Source organism: Dipodomys merriami, unplaced genomic scaffold (assembly GCF_024711535.1).
Source record: "Dipodomys merriami isolate MVZ:Mamm:240054 unplaced genomic scaffold, mDipMer1.0.p SCAF_6, whole genome shotgun sequence".
In the NCBI taxonomy this organism is placed as follows: Eukaryota; Metazoa; Chordata; class Mammalia; order Rodentia; family Heteromyidae; genus Dipodomys; species Dipodomys merriami.
The window spans coordinates 21,416,970-21,436,011 of record NW_027206179.1 but is presented as its reverse complement, the minus strand read 5'-3'; the positions used below and the strand labels follow the sequence as shown (position 1 = coordinate 21,436,011).

The window sequence follows — 19,042 nt, the reverse complement described above, 5'->3', positions numbered from 1 at the left end:
TCCTACTGGAATGTGCTGGAATGTGCTTGGATGTGCTCGAATGTGGTTCTAACAATTACGGGAAATCCTAGGACACAAGTATCAAGAAGGTTTCTGGAACGATTAGGCCTCACCCTGGTTTGGTAAACACACCTGCCCCTTTCCAAATGTCAGTTGCCTCCGTGTAAACACACCTGAGCAGATGTGCAAGCCTGTTTTATGCAAGCAAAGGCCAACATAGCTATCCCTTCAAAAACAAGGAAACTGGTTTGGTGGGTTCTAAAAGGTAGAAGAATTATTTTTTGTGGGTTTTTTTGTTTTGTTTTTTGTTTGTTTTGTGAAAGCAAAGGACTGTTTACTCAGCTGTTCAAACGCATTAGGAGGATCTAGCCACTCACCATCAACCTTGGGCATCGCGCTCTGCTGGACCTGAGGTGCCTGGCGGGTGCTGGGTGTCCTCGAGGGTCCGGGCAGCCTGCTTTGATCCAGGGCCTGGTGGATCGAATAGTGTGCAGACAAGCAGGAGGGAGTGTTTGACAGTGAACAGTCATATGGGAGAATGTGTGTTGTATATGGTGCACACAGTGTTTGAAGAGAACCAGCTACATGAGCGCTTCTCTTGGGAAACCAGGTCGAATCCAGCCACAGGACCAGACAAATGGGATGTTTAGATGACATGGGATGATGCAGAGACCATTTGGAGTTTTGAATGCAGTTAACAAGAACGATGGCCATGAAATAGAGAGAGAATGAAAGTGGCAAGGAAGAAGCCAGCTCATGAGACTGGACATGCTTGCTTGGGGCATAATAGTTTGACAGAGTCCATTTAAAATGTCCTCAAGATATATCCGATGCTGATGGCTCATACCTGTAATCCTAGCTACTCAGGCTGAGATCTGAGGATTGCAGTTCCAAACCAATTGGGACAGAAAAGTCTGAGATTCTTATCCCCGATTAAACACCAAAAAAGCCAGAAGTAAAGCTTTGGCTCAAGTGGTAGAATGCCACTCTTGAGTGAAAAAGCTAAGAGACAACATCCAGCCACTGAGTTCAAGCCCCAGTACTGGCACAGAAAGGAAAAAAAAAAATCCTCAAAACAGGTGAACATGCAGGGCACTGGTGACATGCCTATAATCCTAGCTACTCAGGAGGCTGAGATCTTGAGGATCACAGTTCAAAGCCAGCCCTGGCAGGAAAATCCATGAGACTCTTATCTCCAATAAACCACTCAGAAAACTGGAAGTGACACTGTGGCTCAAGTGGTAGAGCACTAGCTTTGAGCTGAAAAGCTGAGCGACAGTGCCCAGGCCCAGAGTCCAAGCCCTACAACCAACAAAATTAAAAATTAAAAACAGGTTGAATATGTTGATCTTAGGCTAAAGAAAGACCAGACCCAGAAGTATGAGTTTGGAAGCCCTCAAGGAGAACCAAGTCTCTGAGGAAGATAGCATTGAGAAGAAGAGAGCCAAGACGGACTCTTCTCGACACCTGCCAGTCTCCTTCCATAAGGGTAGATTATAGCAGAGCAAGAATCACCCAGGGAGACCCCAGACACCACCAGAGGATGGAAAAGAAGTGCAAGGGGAGAGGGTCCTACCAGAGAAGTGGTCTGCTGGGCGAGGATGGTCTGAGGCAGGTGGCTGGGTAAACGCACACAGGTCAGAAGGAGCTTTTCCAGGGTAGGCAATGCCAGCATGACATCTTTGGCCCCAGAAGCTCCACCAGGGCAGAGACAAGCCATGCCATTCTGTGTCTAAATGTCTGAATGTGTCACAAAAGTGTTTTCCCTCCTTAGAGATCTTTCTAGAAGCAATAGGGAGTAACCATAGACTACTACTCTTAGACACTTCAAGTCCTTGTGTTGCACATCATTAAGACAAAATCGTAGCGGTTTCTCAAAAGTTAAACAATTTCCATAGGATTCAATAATTCTGCTCCTAGGTATATGCCCAAATGAATTTTGAGATAAGACCCAAACTAGTGCTTGTATGGCTGGACCCATAGCCTCATTCATGTAGCTAAAAGGTAGAGACACCCAGAGTCCGCTTCTGTGCACACAGAGGAATGCACTATAATGTGTGTACACAAGGGAATATTACTTGGTTCTGCAAAGGAAGGAGGCTCTGAGCCATGCATTAAGCCAGACAGGATAAAGGGACAAACACTGTGTCATCTGAAACTGTCAGATGGCTGGAGGTGCCTGGGGTGGAGAGGGAGGGTGAGGAGGGTGGAGTGTCATGGGGACAGTGTCAGTCTGGGAAGATGCGAACGTTCTAGAGATGGAGATGGAAACTTTTTTGGGGGGGGGGGGGATCCGGTCGTGGGGCCTGAACTCTGGGCCTGGGCGCTGTCCCTCAGCTCTTCAGCTCAAGGCTAGCGCTCTACCACTTGAGCCACAGCGCCACTTCCGGCTTTTTTCTTCTTGCTTATGTGGTGCTGAGGAATCGAACCCAAGGCCTAGGCATGCAAGGCAAGCGCTCTCCCCCTGAGCCACCTTCCCAGCCCGGAGATGGAAACTTTTGCACATCGTGACTGCACTTGATGTCACTGCACACTTGTATGTGGTCAGGTTTATGATAGATGTATTTTATCACAACTTTATGTTGTGTCTCGTACATTGTGGTGCCCACGCCTATGTGCTTGCTCTGCACACGGCCTGCCCAGCACTCTCCTGGATTTCTTCTTTGACTTCCCTTCACATACTCTCTTAAAAGAGGCCAGCTTCTCAGCCAGGTGCTGGTGGCTCACACCAGAGGCTGAGATCTGAGGATCAAGGTTTGAAGCCAGCCTGGGCAGGAAAATACATGAAACTCTTAGCTCTAATTAACCTAGCGGAAAACCAGAAGTGGCGCTGTGGCTCATAGTGGTAGAGCACCAGCCTTGAGCAGAAAATCTCAGGGACAGCACCTAAGCCCTGAGTTCCAGCCCCAGCATCGGCACACACACACACACACACACACACACACACACACACACACACACACACACACACACACACACACACACACACACACACACACACACACACACACACACACACACACACACACACACACACGAAGCCAGCTCCAGGCCTACCCCTGTGCACACACCCATGCACCCATACCCCCACCCCTCCACTCAATTGAGAATCGCCCCCACACCAGTCAGCACTGAGGCCCTGGACAGGAATTAAAGTTCCTAATATTGACTTCTTCGTTTGCAAAGAAGGAAGGAAGGATTCGTGGTCCTCTCCCCATGTACGCCAGAGAGGAGTTGGCGAGACAGTTAGCCAGGCTCTTAGAACGTGAGAACCTTCAACACACAGGAGCAGAAACCTTCCTAACACAGAAGTCACATCTGGAGCTGCCCAGTGGACTAGAACCTTCCTTACACGGAGTCTACCCACCCTGAGGAAGCCATGTGCGCCACATTTCTTTTTGTTCAGAAAAAAAAAAAAGCCACCACAGATTTGGGATGAATCATAGTTAGCTAAATTGGCAAGGATCTTCCTTGGTTTATTCAACAGATATTTAGGATGGTGTCCCTACTAAATGCCAGTGTTTTGTGAACCACACACGCTTAGCCCTGCTCTTGTAGGACTCTCATTCTAATCACACCACTCCCCCGCCGTGCTAACAGGCAGCCAGAAAGGCCTATGAAGACTTAAAAGGAGGGGTTGGTAATAGCTGGGCCTGGTGGTTGTACCTGTAATCCCACGTTTACAGGCTAGCCAATGAGACCCCATCTCAATGGAAAGAAGCTGGACAGGTGGTGAGGCTCACCTGTCATCCCAGCAACAGTAGAAAGTGTAAATAGGAGAATCACAGTCCAGATCCAGGGAAAAGGCAAGACAATCTCAATGCAAAAGGAGCCTGGGGCATGGCTTGGTAGTAAATGACTGCCTAGTGAGCACAGAGCCCAGTGCCACTAAAGCCAAGTAGGGGAGGGGGTTCAGGGGACACAGGAGGCTCCTGGCCTGCCTTCTACTCACAGCTCCCCAGGGGGTGTGTTACAGCCCTCCCCCCTTGGAAGAAATTGGCATCAGTATCCCAGAGAAGCTACAAAATGATGTAAGAGGGCTGGGATGTAGCTCAGTGGCAAAGCGCTTGCCTAGCAAGTGCAACGTCCTGGGTTCGATCCCTAGTACCAAAAAAGAAAAGACAAAAAAAATACAGTTAAAAAAAAATGATGTAAGATGGGGGCTGGGAAGGTGGCTCAGTGGTAGAGTGCTTGCCTTGCATGCATGAGGCCCTGGGTTCGATTCCTCAGCACCACATAAGCAAAAAGAAAAAAGCCGGAAGTGGCGCTGTGGCTCAAGCGGTAGAGCGCTAGCCTTGAGCTGAAGAGCTGAGGGACAGCGCCCAGGCCCAGAGTTCAGGCCCCACGACCGGACCAAAAAAAAAAAAAAAAAAAAAATGATGTAAGATGGGTAAAATGGGCAGTGTTTGGGGTAGAGTAGCGCTGTGTGTTTCTGTAGCATTGTTAAGAACTACACTTAGCTTCTCTCCTTTGACCATCAGAATCTCCCTCATCTTCTTAAGGAAAATGAGGCTCAGAAATGGGGTGCCTGGTCAGAGACTCACCCAAGAACTCACTAAGCAGCTTACACCGGGGTGAATGAATGACGTGTTTGAGCATGGCCAGCTGATTTGAACATGTGTATGTGTGCAGAGTGTGTGCAAGTGTATGTGGTGTGTAGTGCGTGCATGTGTGCACAGAATGTGAGTGTATGCAGTATGAGTGTGTATTGCAATCCTCTGCCAAGATCCTGCACAGTTGCTCCCGGACAGAATGCATCGTGTTGCACGGGTCAGAGTCTAGCATCTGGGCAGTTTCTTCATAGACTGTGCATGGTTTTCCTCTCTTGCTCCGTGGTCATGACACAATGACCGATGCGTGGCCCCACCCTCCACACAAGGACCTTTCCCTGTGGGGCTGACATCCGGAGGATGTCAGGAAAGAGCTCTACTTGCTTTTCCCTGCTCTTGATAACAAAATGACCTTTTAGCTGCATGACATAGAACGAATGCCTTGGAAGCCGCGTAGAGGCTGTGGGGTGTGAAAGCATTCATATGTAGAGCAACAGGAATTTGGGGTTTGCCTGGGGCTGGCAGTGGAGGGAGGGGGGAGGGGGAGAGAGTTGTTGTACTCTATAGGCCCCCTTCCCAGCATATGAAGTCACCCAGAGTGACCCCTCGCTGCTGTGGAAGGGAAGATGGTAAAGGAGCGCATGTAGTTCTGGGAGGAAGCCACACGGGAAGGAAGGGCCCTGTTGTAGCATCAGATTTTCTTGTACTAAATAGTTGGCAACAGAACAGAGGAAGCGAATGAATGAAATGTGGCTCCCACTGGTGTCCTGTCCCCCCTCCCCTCCTTGCAGCCTTACAGCTTTTCATCTGTCTTGGGCAGAGGACAGACAATGGGAAGTGCTTGTCACGCGTGGACACCACCCCACACCCACCTTGCTTCCCTCTCCCCCACTCAGTCCAAACCACTCTCATTAAAAGCAGTCAGTTACGGCCTTTATGCTAAAGCCCTTTCTTACCTGTACTGCCAGATGGCGCGCCCCAGCTCATGTGTGTCCATCCCAGATAACAGTCGTGTTCCCACCCCTCGGGTGTCCGTTGGGCCCAGTCCCCTGGTGGAGATGGGTGGCACTGAGTCACCATCAAGTTGCTGGGGCGCCCTTTAGAGGGGAGAGCTGTGTGGTACAGTCATGGCGTTCCAGAAAGGAAGGGAAGGAGGGAGAGGAAGGGGAGGGCAGAGGAGGGGGGCAGGAGCTAGTGAAGATGATTGACAAGCAGGTCTGGAGAAGAGGGGCTCTGGGAGCAGAAGGTGGCTCTTTTTTCTTTTTCTTCTTGTTTGAAAGGGGCTCTCATGGCCCTCAGTCCATGACATGACTTAACTCAGTGCCATGCTGCAATCGGTAGGATAAATGGTGCTGAGGATTTGGGGGTGAACACATGAGGCAAGCTTGGGGTGCTCTGTTGCTATCCGCCAAGCTGTCTCCCTCCTGCCCACGCCGTTCCCATGCCAGGTCCCCTCCTGCGGCTAGCTTGAAACCCCGGGCTCAGAGTGTTAGATTTTATTGCTTTTGTTGGAGTCATTCCCTTTCACGTGAGTTAGCCTCTGGCTCACCTGAACAGTTGGTTTGAAGGTAGTAGTGAGGCTACTTATGGCTTTATTCTGGAAAGTTCTTTTCTCATCACTGGCTGAATTAGCACATCAGCATTTGCATAGTAGTTATGGGCACTGACTTACACACCAGCCCATTGAACCCAGAAAGAACAAGCTCCTTGCTTTCTGGTGACAGATACTGGACAAGTTGGTTTCTTTGTGCCTCAGTTTCCCTTGCTGTCAAATGAGGGTGATATCACACCTGCCCCATAAGGTTGCTCTGAGCTACACATGAATTAAATGCCTTATAAGGTACTTAGCATACTGGAACATGAAGAAGTCAGTACTTTTTTTTTTTTCTTTTTGGAGTGGTGGTGATGGTACTTTTTTTTTTTCTTTTTCTTTCTTTCTTTTTTTTTTTTTTGTCGGTTGTGGGGCTTGAACTCTGGTGTTGGGCGCTGTCCCTGTACTCTTCAGTCAAGGCAAGCGCTCTACCGCTTGAGCCACAGCACCACTTCCGGTTTTCTAGTGGTTTATTGGAGATAAGAGTCTCACGGACTTTCCTGCCCAGGCTGGCTTTAACCATGATCCTCAGATCTCAGCCTCCTGAGTAGCTAGGATGACAGGTGTGAGCTACTAGCGCCCAACGGTACTATTTTTTTTTATTAGAATGAATTAGTTGTAGTGGGGCTCACAGGCATTTCTGTACATGCACACCCCATATCCCCAGCAAACACAGCCCCTCCTTCGTGCTCCCTCACCCCTTCTTAAAACAATGGTGGCAGATTTCATTGTTCTGCTCTCATGCGTGCAAATAAACCTCTTTGACACTGCTTGCCCTCCCCACCCCCTTCATCCGCCCCCACTTCCCTCACAGCCTGTCTCATTGTCCTTTCATTTGTGATTAACGATCAGATTGCGTATTTTATACTTCAATCACAATAACCCTCTCCATTGCTCTTCTTTGGCAGTACTGGAATTTAAACTTAAGGCCTCAAAATTGTTAGGCAGACTCTACCTCCGCCCCTTTTTTGCACTATTTTGTTGGTTTTAGGCCAGTCCTGGGGCTTGAACTCACAGCTTGGGTGCTATCCCTGAGCTTTTGTGCTCAAGTTACAATTCTACTTCCAGCTTTGTTTGGTGGTTTAGTGTAGATAAGAGTCTCATAGATGTTCCTGTCTAGGCTGGCTTCAACCATGATCCTCAGATCTCAGCCTCCTAAATAGCTAGGATGACAGGTGTAAGCCACCATAGCCTGGCTGCAGTGGTTATTTTTGAGAGAGTCTTGCTTACTTCTCCTGGCATGCACCTGCACTGCAATATGCCTGTTTTAGGCTGCTTGTATAGCTGGGATAACAGGGCTATGTCACCACACCCAGCTTCTTCTGTAGAGATGGCGTCTCACAGACTTTTCTGTCAAGGCTGGCTTTGAACCCTGATGCTCCACACCTCAGCCTTCTATGTAGCTGGGACCATAGGTGTGTGCCACTGCACTCTGCTATTGGTTGGGTAGGGTTCTTGCATGTATGCCTGAGCTAGCCTGGAACCATGATTGCTCCCTAGCTCAGCTTCTTGAGTTGTCAGAATTATAGGCGTGAGCCATAGTTCCCAGCCTGAAGCATTCAGTAAATATTCACTACTACTGTTCTTTTTCTCTTTGCTGTTCAAACCTTAGCTCATCACCATCCTCTAAAGCAATTTCCTATAGGAAACAGGAATCTACACCCTACGGCACAACCAACTTCGCCATCTACCACCCCGCCGCAGGTCTGGCAGTGCCTGACATGCCCTATCCCCCTGAATCTGGCCAGCCACGCTGCCCTGTATCATCTCCCCTCCGGGAATGGATCTCCCATTCACCCTCAATTCTGTTTTCTCCTTCTCAAGGGCTTTCCAGGCTAAAGTCTCTTGGGAGCTAAGTCTGCTCCCTACAGGTGGCCCCTGGGGCCCATCTATGGGACAGAGTCTGAGCCAGTGACCTCAAGTGACCTTCATGCTGATCTCATGATACCCAAATCACCCAAGTGTGGATGGAACACAGAATGTCAGACTCAACCAAAGGGATTAGAAATTGTTTCTGCACTGTGTGACGGGTTGGGGGGGGGGGGGCAGGGGGTCATTTCCAGGACTCCTTCAGATGGTGATTGGTGAGGACATCATGGCTGGTGTTTGGCCTTTTGTCCCTGCTAATGCTTTGTGTTTCTCCCTTGGCAGGGAAGGCCGCTCTAACGCCCACATCAGAGGAGATCACCAAAGAATCGGGGACATCATGCTGAAGAATATCCAGGGTATGAAGGTGAGCTGCTCCGAGGGTAGATAAGGGAGTTCCCAGGCCCGGGAGCCCTTTCTTGTCTGCATACATCTCCTGGCTGCCTGCACCTGACAGGACACAGTGGAGGTGAACGCTGCTGTGAGCTCTTCTTCCAGCCTCTCCACATAACGTTAGGGTAGGCAAACCCTAGTTGTTTGGTTCATACATAAAACACATGGGTTCAATCTTTTCTGGAACTGGGCTTTGAACTCAAGACCTCCTGCTTCTTAGAAAGGCATTCTACCACTGAGCCATGCCTCCAGCCCTTTCTTGTAAAGGTTATTTTTGAGATAAGTTCTCATTTCCTGCCCCAGACCTTGCCTGGACAAAGATGGGCTGATTTTAGGCTTCATCATAGATAGGATGACAGGCCTACCACTGCACCCAGCTACGGGTTGAAAGGGGGTCTCCTGGACTTTTCTGCCCTGGCTAGCCTTGAAACTCAAACCTCCCACTCCTAGCCTCCCAAGTAACTAGGTAACAAACACAAGCCAATGGTACCTGTTTTGTTTTGTTTTTTTTTTTTGGGGGGGGGTCCAGTCGTGGGGCCTGAACTCTGGGCCTGGGCGCTGTCCCTCAGCTCTTCAGCTCAAGGCTAGTGCTCTACCACTTGGGCCACAGCGCCACTTCTGGCTTTTTTCTTTTTGCTTATGTGGTGCTGAGGAATCGAACCCAGGGCCTCAGGCATGCAAGGCAAGCGCTCTACCACTGAGCCACCTTCCTAGCCCCCCTGTTATTTTTTTTATAAGTAGATTTTGTAAGTGATTTTTTTTTTTTGTCAGTAGTAGGGCTTGAACTCTGGGCTTGGGTGCTGTCCCTGTACTCTTCAGCTCAAGGCGAGCATTCTACCACTTGAACCACACCTCCATTTCCAGTTTTCTAGTGGTTTATTGGAGATAAGAATCTCACAGACTTTCCTGCCCAGGCTGGCTTTGAATCATGATCCTCAGATCTCAGCCTATGGAGTGGCTAGGATTACAGGCGTGAGCCACCGGCAATTTTTTTGTTTTTAAATGGTTCAGACAAAACATGTTTGAACCAGGTGCACACCTGCCTGTAATTCTGGCTATCTGGAAGGCTGTGATTCAGGAGATCACTCTTGGAAACCAGCCTGGACAGAAAAATCTGAGTGACCCCATCTCCAAATAATCATCAAAAAAAGCCAGGCTGGAGGCATGACCCAAGTGGTAGATCACCAACAAAGCAAGTGTGAGATCCTGAGTTCAAACCTCAGTACCGGCAAAAAACACACAAAACAAAAGATTCTGGTTGAGTGCACATTTCATTTTCAGTCCATCATTTTGGTTTCTTTCATATAATATATAGCATAATAAATATGTGAGTATTATATATAAGCAGTTTTAAGTATATAGAAAACTTGAGCATTAAATACAGTTTCCACCCCCTCCTTACCTCAACACAGGGTTTCTGTTCTTACTAACATTTTGCTGTTGAAACTGATAAACCCATATTGATACATTCTCATGAAGCAAGGTCAATACTTGGCCTCCAGCCTCACTCATTCTGAGTGTTGACAAATGTATAATGACAAGAGAGTGTGCAGAAGGGTTTCCCTACCTTAAACACCCTTGTGCTTCGTCTATACACTCTCCACCCCTCCCTCCCCTGCCAATCTTCCACCAGCCTGGAGTCTTACCTTTTCCAGAATGTACTATGGTTGGATCACACAGGATGTGGCCTTTCCCCTCTGGCCCTCTCTTCTTTGACGTCATTGGATCCTGGTGTGTTTTTCCATTGAAATAATGGAAGAGATGCCATCAAAACACCTCCTCCTAAGACACCTCTTCAGAGGCTGCAGACTTATTCGCAGCCTGTTTCTGGTTTTGTTTTTTCACCTTGTTTCACTTATCTGGGATCACAGCCTCCTAGTAGAGGGTCAAGGAGGCTCAGATGGGGGAACTGTCAGACAAGGTTCCCCCATCCTGTGGGGACAGTCTCAGTGTCCTGCTGTTGACCAGCTCTCCTTCAATGTCTTCTCAGACCCGTTTAGCAATACACCCCGGGCTTTCCCACCTACCCTTTATCAATGAGCACAGAGGCCTCCTGAAAACGCACCAGCTCCTGCTTACTGCACAGCGAGCACTTTTCCCCAGCCGGGCAGGAGAGCAGGCATTTGGGACACCAAGGCGTCTAAGGCCCTGCAAGCATTTCAGCACCATGCCACCGCCATGAGTGTTTATAGCACTAAGCCGTGCACAAGCAAAATCAAAATAGAAGAGAGGAGGAGCTGGTGTGAGAAATGACTTAGGTTATGCTAGTTGTTGTTGGCTTTTTCATAAAGCATAGGGGGAAGCAGCAGAAGGTTCTGGAGATTAGCACTCTTTTCCAGGACTCTAGGGCTGATATCCAGCTGCTGTGTCTTTCCTGCCCCACCCACCCCATCTGGTTGCACACTTACCTGCATTTACACATGTCCTGCAGGAGCCAGGAACTGGGAGAGTGTGTTCAGTTGGCACTGGGCATGTGTTGTCTTCTGGGAGCTGGGGCTGCAGGAGGACTCAGGGAGCTTGGCCCTGGGCATTGACCCCCCCACTCTGAAAATCAGGAAGCCCCAAACTGTAGTCTCTAATCCAAATGTGATACCCACCTGCCAACCACCTAGATCCCAGAAACAGCCTAGACACCTGAAAAGCCATGCCAAGGAAAGTGCTGCCCTGTCCTCCCGCCTTTGCTAGCATCTCTGCTCATTAGCACACGCAGGCAAGATTGACTAGGCATCTACCGCATATGCCTGGCAGTATGGATACATCCACGTTTGCAAATCCAGACTCCATGTATATAACCCCACACATACATGTGCGCATGCACATGTGTGCACATACTGTAGGCACACGTGACCGGAGTGGACTGTACCAATGCTCATGTCCCAGGGTTGATGCTCGTTAGCTGTGGAGGATGGGACCATTGAGGAGGTGCAGAGGAGAGGTTCCTGGTGTCTCCTTACACATTTCTTTGCAGCCTGCTGTGGATCTATGTTTCAAAATAAAATCTAGGCCGGGCACTGGTGGCTCACGCCTGTAGTCCTAGCTACTCAAGAGGTTGAGATCTGAGGATTGGGTTCAAAGCCAGCTCAGGCAGGAAAGTCTGTGAAGACTCTCTATCCCCAATGAATCTCCAAAAAACAGGAAATAGGGCTGTGTCTCAAGTGGTAGAGTGCTAGCCTTGAACAACAACAACAAAAAAAGTTCAGGGATAGTGGCCATGTGCTGAATTCAAGCCTAGGACCTGCATAAAAATTAATTGTGAAGAAAATGTGAAAACTCGCAGCGTGGGCACACGCTGGCAGCGGCAGGTGGGCAAGGAGAAGGCCCTGGAATATAGACCCTAGGGGGAAGCTAAGCAGGGGGCATGTACAGGAACCTGACAGGGACGTGTGCAGGTTGCTCAGGGAGTGTGCTGGGTCGGCACTGAGGCTGGCAGGGCCGAGGGAACAGGTCTTCAGGTTTGACAGCCGTTCGGCATGTTCGCAGCAGCGGCCTACTGAATGCGGGGAGTGCGGTGAACGCCGGGCCGCACGGGTCCGTGAGCTCGGGAATGAAACAGCACAGTGATGTTTCTAGATCTTGTGTGTAGGACTTGGTGAAGGGTTCAGAGAAAGAATCCAGAATGTTCCCTGGGAATAGTGTGGTAGCTCATTGCCGGAGGAGGCCTGGCCGTGCCCACAGCTGGATGAGAGCTCCAGAGTAGTCGGCCTTCCCTGGAGGGCGGTGCAGAGTAGGACTTGGAGCTGGCGGCCACTGCCCTGTCCTGTGGAGCCCTCCACCCTGCGGCCCCCCATCCAGCCCAAAGCATCTAGCCCCCAGGCCCCCCATCTTCCCTCTTCCTGGTGACAGAATTGTTACCCCAGTTCTGTCTCCCACCATCCCTGCAGAGTAGGGTCAGTGCCTACACCCCGGTTACCAGTACGTGGCCTTGAACTAATAATCCTCCTGCCTCAGCCTCCCAAGGGTTGGGACTACAGGTGTGTGCCAGCAGCCCCAAATGTATTTTTAAAATAAACAAAACTCTTTTTGAGGCTTTTTTTTTTTAACAGTGCTGGTCTATTTGTCATCTTATAATGACGTAGGATGTCTTCAGGAGTTCCTTGTCACATATTAGCCCTGGATTTTTGTCAGTCTCACTTTGCAAAGGTCATTTATGCCTCTAGTATACATTCCGCAGCTCTCCTGTCTCCTAATGGATGTGTAGTTGAGACTGCTCAGTATCCCACAGGACTTCTTATTCCCAATTTCATTTAAATATAATGTATGGAGGGGGCTGGGAAGGTGGCTCATTAGTAGAGTGCTTGCCTTGCATGCCTGAGGTCCTGGGTTCGATTCCTCAGCACCACATAAGCAAAAAGAAAAAAGCCGGAGGTGGTGCTGTGGCTCAATTGGTAGAGCACTAGTCTTAAAGAGCTGAGGGACAGTGCCCAGGCCTAGAGTTTCAGGCCCCACAACCAATAATGATAATAGTAATGTATGGAGAAGCAGGAACTTTAAGGAAATTATAGTGCGATGCAATGAGAGCGAAGGTGACCCTCATCCACATCCTGCCATCTGAGTGGAGCCCCTGATCCACCTCCTCTCGCGCCCCCCCCCCCGGCCCCCAGCACCTGTCTGCTCACCTGTGGAAGCACAGCGAGGCGTTGGAGGCGCTGGAGACGTCCATCAAGAGCTCGCGGCGGCTGGAGCACTTCTGCCGAGACTTTGAGATGCAGAAGGTGTGCTACCTGCCGCTCAACACCTTCCTCCTGCGCCCGCTGCACCGGCTCATGCACTACAAGCAGGTGCTGGAGCGGCTGTGCAAGCACCACCCGCCCAGCCATGCCGACTTCAGGGACTGCCGGGGTGAGTTGGGGGAGGGGGGTGGCGTGCACAGCCCGGGGGTGGGGGGTGGGGGGAGGGGAAGCGGTGCACACTGCCTGGGACATCTGCTCCTCTGACACACTTCTTTCTTCCTTCCTTCCTTCCTTCCTTCCTTCTTTCTTTCTTTCTTTCCTTCCTTCCTTCCTTCCTTCCTTCCTTCCTTCCTTCCTTTCTTCCTTTCTTTCTTCCTTTCTTTCTTTCTTTCTTTCTTTCTTTCTTTCTTTCTTCTTTCTTTCTTTCTTTCTTTCTTTCTTTCTTTCTTTCTTTCTTTCTTCTTTCTTCCTTTCTTTCTTTCTATCTTTCTTTCTCCGTGGTGGGGCTTGAACTCTGGGCCCAGTCACTGTCCCTGAGCTGACACTCTACCACTTGAGCCACAGCACTACTTCGGTTTTCTGGTGGTTTATTGGAGATAAGAGTCTCACAGCCCAGGCTGGCTTTAACCATGATCCTCAGATCTCAGCCTCCTGAGAGTAGCTAGGATGACAACCACTGGCGCCTGGCTAATGCTCCACGTTTTCATAATCCACTATTATGTGGCATTCTGGGCATTACCATTCCTTATTCCATGTTGCATGCTTCCTCTCCTTGGAGAGAACCCCAAAGAAGCTCTAGTAAGCCAGGCAGGGCTTCCTCAAACTTAAGCCTCCTTGGTCTTCATGGATGAAATCGGTACCCTTCCTTGGGCTGGGCCCTGATTGTCTCCCTCATTACCCCCTGGGCATTTATAATGTGCTGGCCGCCATAGTCAGCAGCCCACCTAAATTAACTCAGAATCTTCACTCCTGGCCGGAGGCAGGGAAGTCTAGTTGACATGCGGGACTTCTGAGACGAGAGAGGCCAAACAGCCTGAACAGAGCTGCACATCTGCGGCGTAAGCTATGTTTTTGACCACCCTGGCCTGCTGTCTCCAAACCAGATGGCACTGTTGGAATTAAAGATGGAGCCAGCTGGGGGTGGGCACCAGGGTGGAGATGCAGCACGCAGTGATAAGAAGCCAGAGAGAGAGCAAGAAGGGCAAACTCGGCCCTTCCACGCGCGGCATGAGGGAGGTTTGGGGGAAAGCAAAAAGAGAAGCCTAAGTGCATCCGCTGGAGCACTTGGTGTTTACAGCTAGCAGTTTTTAGGGTCGCGTTTAGCAGTGCCTGGTGGGCTGGAGGCGGGCGGGAAAGCGCCCAGCTTCGCTCACCTGCGCCGCCTGCCTCCCGCAGCCGCGCTGGCAGAGATCACGGAGATGGTAGCCCAGCTGCACAGTACCATGATCAAGATGGAGAATTTCCAGAAACTGCACGAGCTCAAGAAAGACTTGATTGGCATCGACAATCTTGTGATTCCAGGAAGGGTAAGCGGAAAGCGTTAGAGGAAAGGCCAGAGTGGAGACGTTTCAGGGACTGAAGTCGCCACCTTCCAGCTCTGACCACATCCAAGCTAAAACCTCCCCCCTGGTGCCGCCTGAGACCTGGAGGGCGCCAGGCACACGCGTGGCACAGGCCACGCCCGCAGCGAGGAGCTGCAAAGCCCTGCTGTTTTCCAGGGCAGTGGGTTGATTCGTTGGCTTTTCTTCTACCACATTTCAGAAATGACTCAAGAGCTTATTTATTGATTACTTTATTAATTATTTATTATGTGCTTGTGGAACAATGGTTTGAATTTAGGCTTTATTACCTGAGTCACGCCTGCAACCCTGTTTTTTTTATTTTTTTTAATTTAGGTAAATAGAAGATTAGATAGGGGTGAGAGGAGCCAGCATTCTGTACACACCTGTAATCCCAGCTCTTGGGAGGCTGAGGCAGGATTGATAGTTTGAGGCCAACGTGGACCAGCCACATAGTGTGACTAGAAAGACAGGAAGGAAGGGAGGGAGGGAAAGTGGGAAGGCGGGGAAGAAAGAAAGGAGGGAAGGAAGGAAAGAAGAAAGGACAAAAGAAAGAAAGGAGGAAAGGGAAGGAAAGGAAGAGAAAGAAAGAAAAAGGAAGGCAGGCTGGGCACCAGTGGCTCACACCTGTAATCCTAGCCACTCAAGAGGCTGAGATCTGAGGATTGTAGTTCAAAGCCAGCGAGACTCTTATCTCCAGTTAATCACAGAATAAGCCAGAAGTGGCGCTGTGGCTCAAATGGTACAGCACTAGGCTTGAATGAAAGGAGCTCAGGGACAGCGCCAGGCCCAGAGTTCAACCCACAGAACTGGCAAAAAAAAAAAAAAAAAAGGAAGGAAGGAAAGAAGGAAAAGAAGTGAAATGAGACAGAGAGAACTGGATAAAATGGTGAAATAAAACCAGAGGAATTCGGGCAACAGTGGCTCACACCTATAATCCTAGCTACTCAGGAGGCTGAGATCAGAGGACTGAGGTTCAAAGACAGCCCAGGCAGGAAAGCCTGTGAGACTCTGTTTGTTTGTTTGTTTGTCTCGGGGCTTGAACTCTGGGCCTGGGTACTGTCCTTGAGCTCTTCAGCTCAAGGCTAGAGCTTTACCACTTGAGCCATAGTGCCACTTCTGGGGTTTAGTGGTTAATTGAGGACAAGGGTCTTATGGACTTTCTTGCCCAGGCTGGCTTTGAACCATGATCCTCAGCCTCCTGAGTAGCTAGGATTACTGGCTTCAGTCTCCTGAGTAGCTAGGATTACTGGCGTGAGCCACCGGCGCCAGGCTCTGTGAGACTCTTACATCCAATAAATCACTCAGAAAACCAGAAGTGGTGCTGTGGCTCAAGTGGTAGAGCACTCACCTTGAGCTGAAAAGCTCAGGGACAGCCCCCAGGCCCAGAATTCAAGCCCCATAACCGACAAAAAAACAAAAAACAGAGGAGCTGTAGCGCACGTACATATACTACAAAATCTCATGAAAGTATGCGAGGTATTTATTTTATTTTATTATTTTTTTTTTGGTCCGGTCGTGGGTCTGAACTCTGGGCCTGGGCGCTGTCCCTCAGCTCTTCAGCTCAAGGCTAGCGCTCTACTACTTGAGCCACAGCGCCACTCCCAGCTTTTTTCTTTTTTCTTATGTGGTGCTGAGGAATCGAACCCAGGGCCTCAGGCATGCAAGGCAAGCGCTCTACCACTGAGCCACCTTTCCAGCCCAGGTATTTTTTTTAAAGATGCAATTTGAATTCAAAAATCAAAATAACATTTGAACCAGTTCTGGGAGAGATGCGTGTTTATTTGTACTATTTTTTTTTTTTTTTTTTTTTTTTTTTTTTTTGTCGGTCGTGGGGCTTGAACTCTGGGCCTGGGCGTTGTCCCTCAGCTCTTCAGCTCAAGGCGAGCGCTCTACCACTTGAGCTACAGCACCACTTCCGGTTTTCTGGTGGCTTATTGGAGATAGGAGTCTCACGGTCTTTCTTGCCCGGGCTGGCTTTGAACCGAGATCCTCAGATCTCAGCCTCCTGAGTAGCTAGGATTACAGGCGTGAGCCACCAGCGCCCGGCCTATTTGTACTATTAACCCTTCAGCTCCCAGCACCCCTCATGAGACGTGTCCATCATAGCGGGCTGGGCACTTATGTGATGAAGCCCTGCCCAGCAGCAGCCGGCTACCCCACTTCATAACTTGTACCTGCCAGCTTTGGTAGACAAGTTTAGCCTCCGATGGCCCACGTGCGTGTCTTGAGCTGCAGACAGGGGTCCAAGCAGGCCGGGGCCCTTGAGTCCCCTATTGGGGCTCCCAGAGGGGACCAGATTAGTGGAATGTTTCTGTCAGGAAACCTAACCACCACACCAACTCCAAAGCGGATGGTGAGAGACGGTGGGGAACTAGGCGACTGCCCTGAGCCATGAGAACCGGACTCCGCTCTGCTCGGGAGACAGTCCTGCGAGGCCTGGGCCGGGACGGCCTCCTGCCGCCCTGGGGGGTCGCTTGGTGAGATCCCTGACATTTTCCTTCCCCTTGAATGTGATCAAATAGTGCTCATGCTATGCTACCCGGTGCACAGAACCCATTGTAAGTAATTCCCTGTTGTACAGAAATCATTTCCATGTGCAACAAAGGACACTTGGCCTTGAGTAAGCAACTGTGGATGTAAATTCTACCTTTACCAGGGCTGGGGCGGAGCTTTCCTTCCCTTGGCTATGCAGAGACCCAATCTTGTCTCTCCTAAGCCAGTAAGTAGGACATTACAGAAAAACAGTGGTATGCCTTTTCTCCCCTCTACCTCATGCGTTTCGGAGTACAGAAGAGATTGAAGCATGCCCTAACTGGACTCACTACACTGCACAGCATCTTCTTAGCATCAAAGGCCACTGCCCAGATGCTGCCACTGTGGCCCACCAGCTGGTCCCAGGGTCGTGGACAAGCCCCTGCGTCCATTTGACCCTTGGTTTCCTCATCTGAGAAGAGAAACGATGATACTGGATTTCAAGCTCCAGTACAGAGCTGACATGAGCGCCCAGCATTGCTGTGTGCTCAGCAGAGACGTCTCTGTGATTGATAAAGGTGGACTTGGAATGGAAGTGCTGTTAGTGACTTCAGAGCCACCCCCACGGGTGCCTCTCTGAGTGAAATGGAGGGGTGACAGGCCCCCACAGGGAGCAAGCTGTTGATGTAGTGATTTGTCACCACTCTGAATGTACTGATGGAAACACACGGCAGCTTTGATGTGCATTTTACCCAATTAAAAAAGACTGTCAAAGCCAGGCGCTGGTGGCTCACGCCTGCAATCCTAGCTACTGAAGAGGCTGAAATCTGAGGATCACAGTTCAAAGCCAGCCCAGGCAGGAAAGCCCAGGTGAAACTCTTATCTCCAATAAACCACCAGAAAACCGGAAGTGGTACTGTGGCTCAAGTGGTAGAGCACTTGCCTTGAGCTGAAGAGCTGAGGGACAGCGCCCAGGCCCAGAGTTCAAGCCCCACGACCAACCAAAAAAAAAAAAAAAAAAAAAAGACTGTCAGATATTTGGCCAAGCACCTGTCCCACTACTCAGGAGGCTGAGAGAATCACTTGAGCTCAGAAGTTGAGGCCAACATAGCAAGACTCTCAACACAAAAATAAATGAATGGATGTTTGCTTCTCTTTTTTTCTGCCAGTCCTGGGGCTTGAACTCAGGGCCTGGGTACTGTCCCTGAGCCTCTTTGTGCTTAAAGCTAGTGCTCTACCATTTGAGCCACAGTGCCACTTCCGGACTTTTCTGAGTAGTTTTTTTTGTCAGTCGTGGGGCTTGAACTCAGCCTGGGTGCTGTCCCTGCACTCTTCAGCTCAAGGTGAGTGCTGTACTGCTTGAGCCACAGCACCACTTCCAGTTTTCTAGTGGTTTATTGAGATAAGAATCTCATGGAGTTTCCTGCCCGGGCTGGCTTTGAACCATGATCCTCAGATCTCAGCCTTCTGATTAGCTAGGATTACAGGTGTGAGCCACCAGCGCCTGGCCTGAGTAGTTTCTTGGAGATGCGAGACTCCCGGACATTCCTGCCTGGGCAGACTTCAAACCACCATCCTCAGATCTCAGCCTCTTGAGTAGCTAGGATGACAGTCATGAGCCACTAGCACCCGGTAAATGTTTGTTTGTACAAGTTGCTGTCTGTTCGATCCCTGTCCTCAGGGAGTTGGGGTCAGGGGACATGTAATTTGAGATAGAAATTTCTATAGACCCATTTCCCACTTGCTTCTTGCTCTTTGTTTTTTTCTATTTAGTTTTTATTTGTCATTGTTCTTATAAAGATGATGTTGGTTTGTTGTTGGTTTTTTGGTTTGGTTTGGTTTTCTTGGTGCCAGACAGGGTCTTAAACTCAGGGTCTGGATATGGTGCTTTTACTTTTTTGCTCAAGGCTGGTGGTCTACACTTGAGCCACACACAGC

At 49.8% G+C, this 19,042-nt stretch overlaps 1 protein-coding gene across 2 annotated transcripts in view; it reads left to right on the top strand.

The window, feature by feature from the left end:
- Farp1 (FERM, ARH/RhoGEF and pleckstrin domain protein 1) overlaps positions 1-19,042 on the top strand; it is a 230,974-nt gene that overhangs the window by 202,888 nt on the left and 9,044 nt on the right. For both annotated transcript variants that reach the window (XM_070002707.1, XM_070002708.1), the window contains exons 17-19: positions 8,293-8,374; positions 13,002-13,239; positions 14,466-14,596. In XM_070002707.1, coding sequence (XP_069858808.1) covers positions 8,293-8,374; positions 13,002-13,239; positions 14,466-14,596 — 451 coding nt within the window. The remainder of the gene's footprint in view (positions 1-8,292; positions 8,375-13,001; positions 13,240-14,465; positions 14,597-19,042) is intronic.